This window comes from Oncorhynchus gorbuscha, linkage group LG21 (assembly GCF_021184085.1).
Source record: "Oncorhynchus gorbuscha isolate QuinsamMale2020 ecotype Even-year linkage group LG21, OgorEven_v1.0, whole genome shotgun sequence".
Lineage (NCBI taxonomy): Eukaryota > Metazoa > Chordata > Actinopteri > Salmoniformes > Salmonidae > Oncorhynchus > Oncorhynchus gorbuscha.
This window is the reverse complement of record NC_060193.1, coordinates 9,155,680-9,166,694: the sequence shown is the minus strand read 5'-3', so window position 1 is coordinate 9,166,694 and position 11,015 is coordinate 9,155,680. Positions and strand designations below refer to the sequence as shown.

Below are 11,015 nucleotides of genomic sequence, written 5' to 3'. Positions count from 1 at the left end.
CTCTCTCTCTCAACCCCCTCTCTTTCCTTTCCTTCCCCCCTCTCTCTCTCTCTCTCTCTCAACCCCCCCTCTCTCTCTCTCTCTCTCTCAACCCCCTCTCTTTCCTTTCCTTCCCCCCTCTCTCCCCCTCTCTCTCTCTCTCTCTCTCTCTCTCTCTCTCTCTCTCTTTCTCTCTCTCTCTCTCTCTCTCTCTCTCTCTCTCTCTCTCTCTCTCTCTCTCTCTCTCTCTCTCTCTCTCTCTCTCTCTCTCTCTCAACCCCCTCTCTTTCCTTTCCTTCCCCCTCTCTCTCCCTCTCTCTCTCTCTCTCTCTCTCTCTCTCTCTCTCAACCCCCTCTCTTTCCTCCCCCCTCTCTCTCTCAACCCCCTCTCTTTCCTTTCTTTCCCCCTCTCCCTCTCTCCCCTCTCTCTCTCCCTCTCTCTCTCTCCCTCTCTTTCTCTCTCTCTCAACCTCCTCTCTTTCCTCTCCTTCCCCCTCTCACTCTTTCTCTCTTTCACTCCCCCCTCTCTCTCCTCTCCTCTCCTCTCCAGGGGTGGCCACTGCATGTTCAGCCAACCCATCAAGTCCTAGAAGAGAATACGGAGGAACGCTCCCAACATCATTCCCAATCTGTTCTCCATGGACATACCCTCCCTCTCCTCTACATAGCCAAACATGCAGACATTATGTGGCTTGACATCTATCTATGCAAAACAACCTCTGTATTCATAATGTATAGCTGAAGTATGAGAAGGGTTAACATATCTTAAAGGAAAGGTTAAAATATATATATATTCCTGAAGATTTTGCTTAGGCAAAGGGGATTGCTATATTTTACTCTAATCTTTCTGACTTTACCAAAGTAAGCAGATGCCATGCTGATAAGGGTTAGATTTAGCCTAATATTACAGGTTAAAGCATCTCTAACAAACCCCTTATTGAGATGTTCCTACGAATGTATCGTCCTTTAGGATTTTCCTTAAGGCAAAAGGTTGGGTTACGTTTTTAGAAAAAAACATTCTAAAAGGGTTCTTCAGGTGTCTCTGTAGGAGAACCCTTTCTGGTTCCAGGTAGAAAGGGTTCTCCTATGAGGACAGCCAAAGAACCCTTCTGGGTTCTAGATAATGCTTTTTTGTTCTAAGAGTGAAGATGTTATATTGAATGCTAGCTTTTGGACCGTACCAAGGAGAGCAGCATGTAAATGTGACAGACACATGGATTTTTGGTTATAAAGGTTTTCAATATTTCTACTAATATTTCATACAGGGTGCTGGCCAGAGACAAAACAGTAGCTAGGCGCCTAAACATAGTCTTTCAAAGTGCTTCACCAAATGTTAACAGTCAACACACTCACATTCAACGTAATGGTGTCGTGCAGTATCTGTTCAATCGGATTAGACGACGTGGCCTTTTAAAAAATACATCAGAATCAGATACATTTTCATGGTACATGTATCATACTTGTATCGTACTTGATAGTGACGTGGAGAGAGAGGCAATGTCATAACGTCAGACTTTGGAACTTTGTGTTCCGGGTAAAAAATATACACAAAAGATAAAAAGAGAGAGAGAGAGAGAGAGAGAGAGAGAGAGAGAGAGAGAGAGAGAGAGAGAGAGAGAGAGAGAGAGAGAGAGAGAGAGAGAGAGAGAGAGAGAGAGAGAAAGAGATAGAGAGAGAGATAGAGGGGGAGAGAAAGAGGGAGAGAAAGAGATAGAGAGAGAGAGAGAGAGAGAGAGAGAGAGAGAGAGAGAGAGAGAGAGAGAGAGAGAGAGAGAGAGAGAGAGAGAGAGAGAGAGAGAGAGAGAGAGAGAGAGAGAGTGAGAACAGACATGGAGCAATGGTTATGTGTAATGATTGACCTCACCTTTGACCTCCCGGCCAGATGTTTTATGCATATAGAGGTACTAGAGAGCTCGTCTCCTGTCTTTGCAATGGCCTTTGGTCCAAGTGCTCTCTATCCAACTTCATGTTTATGCATGCTCACTTTTTCTACTTTTAATATATAGAAACATATTTACATCGTTTTCGTATATGTATTTACTGTATGTATGTAATTAAACAAGTATTTATATCGTAGTCAGTATTTTGTGAGATTACAACTAGTCTCAAGGTTGGGAATTATGTTTAAGCCTGTGGTCTGATGAACAGCATCAAAATGATATATTTTTTATTAAGATTTCTTATTTATACCATTCGTTATCATTCGTACTCATTTGAACAAAATGTCATTCAAATATCCTACTCATTGTATTATACTTCCTTAAACTACGTGGTTGCCATAGATACCAACGTATATCAATCTCCTCTGGTCACAAAACAATGTGCAATACTAAATAAAGAGTATTCTTAAATTACCCCTGAGGCAGATTTTCTTTGTCTTTTATAAGCCCCTTTTCAGTGTGTCTACTACGGTCTACTAATATCAGTCTCTTAATATTCTTGTATTTTCATAACGCAAACTTTGGAAATAAAGAATAAACGTTGTTTACATATTTGTGAAATGTTTGTACAGATGTAGGATCTTAATTTGACCGGTATTGTCACAGCAAAATAATCCTGCAGCAACGGGATTTGAGTCCATAAACTTGCTAGATTAGCAGTTAGGCTATTAGCTGGCCAAAAGTAGACTACATGAAAAGTGCAATACTGATAATGTAACTGTGAGTTCATGTGGGTTTTCAGTGAATTTACATGAGTCATGAAGCTCATCTGCAATTCCTGCAGTGCAGGACGAGAGATCAAATTAAGATTCCACATCTGTACAAGATGAACCAAACTGTAAAACTCAACTGTCGACATACTTCTGGCTTTGAGCATGCATCACACATACTATTTTTTCAGAAAAATAATTTCCAAGTCAGTTAGAAAATACAAAGATTTTAAATGAGGTTCTACAAAACCGATGAAAGTACTGCGAACAGAAATACATTTGACTTTAGTTCTCTAACCAAACTGCAATGCAGGGTATATTAAACGCAGTTCATCAGCATCTATTTTGACATAGAGAAATGATGACTGCGTGCAACCCATATGGTTTCATGAACATGTGCAACGTAGGTATTTGGGATTGCTACAGACGTAGGATCTTAACTAGACCTATTTTGTCACAGCAAAATAATCCTGCAGCAACAGGACTTGAACGTTTAGTACATAATGTTGCTTGATTGGTGGTTAGGCTATTGGTTGGCAAAAAGCAGACAACATGATGCAATACTAAGTGCAATATACTTAATATAACCGTGCGCTAGTGTGGGTTTTCATTAAATTTATATAATCACAAAGCTCATCTGCAGGACAGTTCTCAGCAAGAATATAGTGATCAAATTAAGATCCTACATCTGTAGGTCTAATGTTTCTTGCACAATGTCAGGGTCAGCCAAGTATGTATCATAGAGAGAGATAGAATAGTGGTGATCAGAGACCGGTTAGCTGAGAGGGTCTCTTTCTTGCTTCTCTCTCTCTCTCTCTGTCTCCCTCTCCCCCCCCTCTCTCTCTCTCTGTCTCTCTCTCCCCCCCTCTCTCTCTCTCTGTCTCCCTCTCTCCCCCCCTCTCTCTCTCGGTCTCCCTCTCTGTCTCCTCTCTCTCCCCCCCTCTCTCTCTCTCTCTCTCTCTGTCTCCCTCTCTCTCCCCCTCTCTCTCTCTCTCTGTCTCCTCTCTCTCTCCCCTCTCTCTCCCCCTCTCTCTCTCTCTGTCCCCCCCTCTCTCTCTGTCTCCCCCCTCTCTCTGTCTCCCTCTCTCTCCCCCTCTCTCTCTCTCTCTCTCTGTCTCCCTCTCTCTCCCCCTCTCTCTCTCTCTGTCTCTCAATTCAATTCAATTCAATTTGCTTTATTTACATGACATAAGAATGTACATATTGCCAAAGCTTATTTTGGTAATCAATGTTGTCAACAGGACAACAGTAACAGCAATAATCAAGGGTTACAATAACCAAACAATGGACGATAACAATAACCAAGTTGTAGAGGACATGTTAGTATACAGTAGAGGACATGTTAGTATACAGTAGAGGACATGTTAGTATACAGTAGAGGACATGTTAGTATACAGTAGAGGACATGTTGGTATACAGTAGAGGACATGTTAGTATACAGTAGAGGACATGTTAGTATACAGTAGAGGACATGTTAGTATACAGTAGAGGACATGTCGGTATACAGTAGAGGACATGTCAGTATACAGTAGAGGACATGTTAGTATACAGTAGAGGACATGTTAGTATACAGTAGAGGACATGTCAGTATACAGTAGAGGACATGTCAGTATACAGTAGAGGACATGTTAGTATACAGTAGAAGACATGTTAGTGTACAGTAGAGGACATGTTAGTGTACAGTAGAGGACATGTTAGTGTACAGTAGAGGACATGTTAGTATACAGTAGAGGACATGTTAGTGTACAGTACAGGACATGTTAGTATACAGTAGAGGACATGTTAGTATACAGTAGAGGTCATGTTAGTATACAGTAGAGGACATGTTAGTATACAGTAGAAGACATGTTAGTGTACAGTAGAGGACATGTTAGTGTACAGTAGAGGACATGTTAGTGTACAGTAGAGGACATGTTAGTATACAGTAGAGGACATGTTAGTGTACAGTACAGGACATGTTAGTATACAGTAGAGGACATGTTAGTATACAGTAGAGGTCATGTTAGTATACAGTAGAGGACATGTTAGTATACAGTAGAGGACATGTTAGTATACAGTAGAGGACATGTTAGTATACAGTAGAGGACATGTTAGTATACAGTAGAGGACATGTTAGTATACAGTAGAGGACATGTTGGTCGGTTGGTCTGTCAGACACTGTCCCTCATCTTATGGCAGGCAGCAATGTAGTGCGCTGTCAACCCACAGCTCTCTGCGTCCTCCCCCAACAGGACGGGTAGCCTACTCTCATCAGAGAGGTCTTCAATGTAGTGCGCTGTCAACCCACAGCTCTCTGCATCCTCCCCCAACAGGACGGGTTGCCTGTTCCCATCAGAGAGGTCTTCAATGTAGTGCGCTGTCAACCCACAGCTCTCTGCGTCCTCCCCCAACAGGACGGGTAGCCTGTTCCCATCAGAGAGGTCTTCAATGTAGTGCGCTGTCAACCCACAGCTCTCTGCGTCCTCCCCCAACAGGACGGGTAGCCTACTCTCATCAGAGAGTTCTTCAATGTAGTGCGCTGTCAACCCACAGCTCTCTGTGTCCTGCCCCAACAGGACGGGTAGCCTGTTCCCATCAGAGAGGTCTTCAATGTAGTGCGCTGTCAACCCACAGCTCTCTGCGTCCTCCCCCAACAGGACGGGTAGCCTGTTCCCATCAGAGAGGTCTTCAATGTAGTGCGCTGTCAACCCACAGCTCTCTGCGTCCTCCCCCAACAGGACGGGTAGCCTGTTCCCATCAGAGAGGTCTTCAATGTAGTGCGCTGTCAACCCACAGCTCTCTGCGTCCTCCCCCAACAGGACGGGTAGCCTGTTCCCATCAGAGAGGTCTTCAATGTAGTGCGCTGTCAACCCACAGCTCTCTGCGTCCTCCCCCAACAGGACGGGTAGCCTACTCTCATCAGAGAGGTCTTTGAAACCTATGAATAAGGGTTTCCAATTTGTGGAAATAACACTCTCTAATTGTTTTATATTTTTTAAACATTTTGTCAGGAAATGCAGCTCTGTCTCAGGTTCTGCTGTTCTGCAGTGGCATGGGCGCACGTGTGTGTGTGTGTGTGTGTGTGTGTGTGTGTGTGTGTGTGTGTGTGTGTGTGTGTGTGTGTGTGTGTGTGTGTGTGTGTGTGTGTGTGTGTGTGTGTGTGTGTGTGTGTGTGTGTGTGTGTGTGTGTGTGTGCGTGCGATGACCCATTGTCTTGTTTTCCCTGAGCTCTCTATGGGACAGCATGAGTCCCAAATGGCACCCTATTCCCTTTATAGTGCACTACTTTTCACCAGAGTCCTATGGGCCCAGAGTCATATGTAGTGCACTATGGGAGGGAAAAGGGTGCCACTTGGGACACAGACTGGGGCTATGAACCAATGAGTCACAAAGACAACCAGCATGCCTGTGGCTCAGAGGAGGTCTTCACTCCAACCCAGATGATCTACCCACAGACGAGCCTCCATCCTAGGATCCACTGGACTGGTGGAGAGATGGGGGGTGGAGACGTGGGGGGTGGAGACGTGGGGGGTGGAGAGATGGGGGGTGGAGACGTGGGGGGGGTGGAGACGTGGGGGGTGGAGACGTGGGGGGGTGGAGACGTGGGGGGGGTGGAGAGATGGGGGGTGGAGACGTGGAGGGGGTGGAGAGATGGGGGGGTGGAGACGTGGGGGGGTGGAGACGTGGGGGGGTGGAGACGTGGGGGGGTGGAGACATGGGGTGGAGAGATGGGGGTGGAGACGTGGGGGGGTGGAGAGATGGGGGGTGGAGACGTGGGGGGTGGAGAGATGGGGGGGTGGAGACGTGGGGGGTGGAGAGTTGGGGGGTGGAGACGTGGGGGGTGGAGAGATGGGGGGGTGGAGAGATGGGGGGGTGGAGAGATGGGGGTGGAGACGTGGGGTGGAGAGGTGGAGGAGAGGTGGAGAGATGGGGGGTGGAGACGTGGGGTGGAGAGTTGGAGGAGAGGTGGAGGGGAGCAGTGGAAGGGTGGAAGGGTAAAGGAGGGGTGGAATAGGAGAGGAGGGGTGGAGGAGAGGTGGAGGAGAGGATGGGTGGAGGAGAAGTGGAGGAGAGGATGGGTGGAGGAGAGGTGGAGGAGAGGAGGGGTGGAGGAGGAGAGGGGTGGAGGAGGGGAGGAGGAGGGGAGGATAAGGGGAGGTGGAGGGGTGGAGGAGGAAAGGAGGGGTGGAGTAGGGGTAGAGGGGTGGAGGAGGAGAGGAGGGATGGAGGAGAGGAGGGGTGGAGAAGGAGAGGAGGGGTGGAGGAGAGGAGGGGTGGAGAAGTGGAGGAGAGGAGGGTAGGAGGAGATGAGGGGTGGAGGAGATGAGGGGTGGAGGAGATGAGGGGTGGAGGAGATGAGGGGTGGAGGAGATGAGGGGTGGAGGAGAGGAGGGGTAGAGGGGTGGAGGAGGGGAGGGGTAGAGGGGTGGAGGAGGGGAGGGGTGGAGGAGTGGAGGAGGGAGGGGTGGAGGAGGGGAGGGGTGGAGGAGTGGAGGAGGAGAAGCGGAGGAGGGGAGGGGAGGAGGAGGGGAGGGGTGGAGGAGGGGTGGAGGAGAGGAGGGGTAGATGAGAGGAGGGGTAGAGGAGAGGAGGGGTAGAGAGGTGCAGGAGAGGAGGAGAGGAGGGGTGGAGCAGTGGAAGGGTGGAGGAGAGGAGAGGAGGGGTAGAGGAGAGGAGAGGAGGGGTAGAGGGGTGAAGGAGAGGAGAGGAGGGGTGGAGGAGAGGAGGGAGGGGTGGAGGAGAGGAGGGGTAGAGGAGGGGTGGAGAAGGAGAGGAGAGGTGGAGGAGAGGAGGGATAGAGGAGAGATGGAGGAGGGGTGGAGGGATAGAGGAGTGGAGGAGAGGAGGAATAGAGGAAAGGGGAAAGCACGGGTGGAGGGGTAGAGGAGAGGTGGAGGGGTAGAGGAGAGAATCTCTATACTCATCTGTTCTGTTGAACACTCAGTGAGCACTTGACAACCACTCATAGAACACGTTAACAGCTACACACAAGTTCACACACACACACACAAGTTCACACACACACACACACACACACACACACACACACACACACACACACACACACACACACACACACACACACACACACACACACACACACACACACACACACACACACACACACACACACACACACACACACAGGGGACTGTGGTAATGAAACGTGTGTCTCTGCCGCCCCCTCCTGGTTAACACAGTGTAGTGAATACACTGAAACAGTTCCTTTTTTCTGCACTAAATATAGTTGAAGTCAGAAGTTTACATACACCTTAGCCAAATACATTTACACTTAGTGTTTCACAATTCCTGACATTTAATCCTAGTTAAAATTCCCTGCCTTAGGTTAGTTAGGATCACCACTTTATTTTAAGAATGTGAAATGTCAGAATAATAGTAGAGAGAATGATTTATTTCAGCTTTTATTTCTTTCATCACATTCCCAGTGGGTCAGAAGTTTACATACACTCAATTAGTATTTGGTAGCACTGCATTTACATTTTTTCTTACTTGGGTCAAATATTTCAGGTAGCCTTCCACAAGCTTCCCACATTTACATTTAAGTCATTTAGCAGACGCTCTTATCCAGAGCGACTTACAATACTTTCGGCCCATTCCTCCTCACAGAACTGGTGTCAGGTTTGTAGGCCTCCTTGCTCGCACACACTTTTTCAGTTCTGCCCACACATTTTCTATAGGATTGAGGTCAGGGCTTTGTGATGGCCACTCCAATACCTTGACTTTGTTGTCCTTAAGCCATTTTGCCACAACTTTGTAAGTATGCTTGGGGTCATTGTCCATTTGGAAGGCCCATTTGCGTTCAAGCTTTAACTTCCTGACTGATGTCTTGAGATGTTGCTTGAATATATCCACATAATTTTCCATCCTCATAATGCCATTTATTTTGTGAAGTGCACCAGCCCCCCCTGCAGCAAAGCACCCCCACAACATGATGCTGCCACCCCTGTGCTTCACGGTTGGGATGGTGTTCTTCGGCTTGCAAGCCTCCCCCTTTTTCCTCCAAACATAGCGATGGTCATTATGGCCAAACAGTTCTATTTTTGTTTCATCAGACCAGAGGACATTTCTCAAAAAAATACGATCTTTGTCCCCATGTGCAGTTGCAAACCGTAGTCTGGCTTTTTTATGGCAGTTTTGGAGCAGTGGCTTCTTCCTTGCTGGGCGGCCTTTCAGGTTATGTCGATATAGGACTCGTTTTACTGTGGATATAGAGACTTTGGTTCCTGTGTCCTCCAGCATCTTCACAAGTCCTTTGCTGTTGTTCTGGGACTGATTTGCACTTTTCGCACCAAAGTATGTTGATCTCTAGGAGACAGAACGCGTCTCCTTCCTGGGCGGTATGACGGCTGCATGGTCCCATGGTGTATATACTTGCGTACTATTGTTTGTACAGATGAACGTGGTACCTTCAGGCGTTTGGAAATTGCTCTCAAGGATGAACCAGACTATTGGAGGTCTTCCATTTTTTTCTGAGGTCTTGGCTGATTTATTTTGATTTTCCCATGATGTCAAGCAAAGAGGCACAGAGTTTGAAGGTAGGCCTTGAAATACATCCACAGGTACACCTCCAATTGACTCAAATTATGTCAATTAGCCTATCAGAAGCTTCTAAAGCCATGACCACATTTTCTAGAATTTTCCAAGCTGTTTAAAGTCACAGTCAACTCAGTGTATGCAAACTTATTATAAATTGTAAGTGAAATAATCTGTCTGTAAACAATTGTTGGAAAAATGACTTGTGTCATGCACAAAGTAGATGTCCTAACTGACTTGCCAAAACTATAGTTTGTTAACAAGACATTTGTGGGAGTGGTTGAAAAACGAGTTTTAATGACTCCAACCTAAGTGTATGTAATCTTCCAACTTCAACTGTATGTACTGTATTCTCGTCAAGGCTTATGCTGTTCAGCTATTGCTGTACATTGGCTATTCTTCAGATATGCTACATATTCTATCCATCTACTGTCCATATTGTTTACACATCCCATCACACAAATTATATAGTGGGGCAAAAAAGGATTTAGTCAGCCACCAATTGTGCCACCAATTTAGTCAGCCACCAATCCCACTTAAAAAGACGAGAGAGGCCTGTAGTTTTTATCATAGGTACACTTCAACTATGACAGACAAAATGAGAAAAACAAATCCAGAAAATCACATTGTGGGATTTTTAATGAATTTATTTGCAAATTATGGTGGAAAATAAGTATTTGGTCACCTACAAACAAGCAAGATTTCTGGCTCTCACAGACCTGTAACTTCTTCTTTAAGAGGCTCCTCTGGCCTTCACTCGTTACCTGTATTAATGGCACCTGTTTGAACTTGTTATCAGTATAAAAGACACCTATATATTTATAAAATGGGTTGGTCTAATCCCTGAATGCTGATTGGTTAAAAGTGCATTCCAGCCGGTGTCTATTCCACAAGTTCCCACCGGAACAGCCCTATGACGTTAAAATGCCTATTTACTCTGTCCCGTCTGACTGAGCAATCCACTGTCTCATCAGCCCAGCCAGGCAATTTATAAAATTGATCTCCACTATAAAAAACATCTAGACATTATCTCACATTTCTTTTAGACTAACATTTAGTTTTCAACAGCGGAGATTTGTATAAACCTTGCTGTCTGTCTCTCTGACATTTGCAATATTGTTTAAACATTCAAATTCAGTCTCCAGCTGTCCCATAGTAATGCATGTCTCCAGCAGGGACCGGGAGTCGGGAAGAGACAGACAGTCAGGCAACGTTTCTCAACCTGTCGCAATCATTCATCTGGCATCATTTTAATGGATATATACAAAGAAATGTATGGAAGGTCAAAATAGTATAAATACATTCATCAAAATAACCTTTTTAATGAAAGTATGTCAATCATTATTTGAACAAACCTTATTGCTACTATAAACTCTTTACAAGCTTAATTAGAGCAGTAAAACATGTTTTGTCATACTGGTGGTACACCATCTGATATACCACGGCTCTCAGCCAATAGGCATTCAGGGCTTGAACCACCCCGTTTAAAAATATGTATTTACCACGGCTAAACAATACCACGGCTAATGGCTCCGCATTGCGCATAAGAACAGCCCTTAGCCGTGGCTACTTTGAAGAATCTCAAATATAAAATCTCTCTTGATTTGTTTAACACTTTTTTTGGTTACTACGTGATTCCATATGTGTTATTTAATAGTTTTGATGTCTTCACTATTATTATACAATGTAGAACACGGTCCAAATAAACGTTTGTCTGGTACCGTGTTGTAAAACAATTGAACGCTCCAGTCCCTCTGTCCTTGCAGACACCTAAAAACAAAATAGTTCCCTACATATCTCCAATAACACGCCTCAGATCTCCCAGTGACTATACCATAATTATATCTTTATA

General features: G+C 45.6%; 1 protein-coding gene across 1 annotated transcript in view; it reads left to right on the top strand.

Annotated features, from left to right (window-relative positions):
* The window catches only part of LOC124007938 (liver-expressed antimicrobial peptide 2-like), a 3,749-nt gene extending 2,105 nt beyond the window's left edge, over positions 1 to 1,644 (top strand). Inside the window, exon 3 of the mRNA XM_046318823.1 lies at positions 530 to 1,644. Coding sequence (XP_046174779.1) covers positions 530 to 569 — 40 coding nt within the window. The 3' untranslated portion in view covers positions 570 to 1,644. The remainder of the gene's footprint in view (positions 1 to 529) is intronic.
* Positions 1,645 to 11,015: the final 9,371 nt, after the last annotated feature.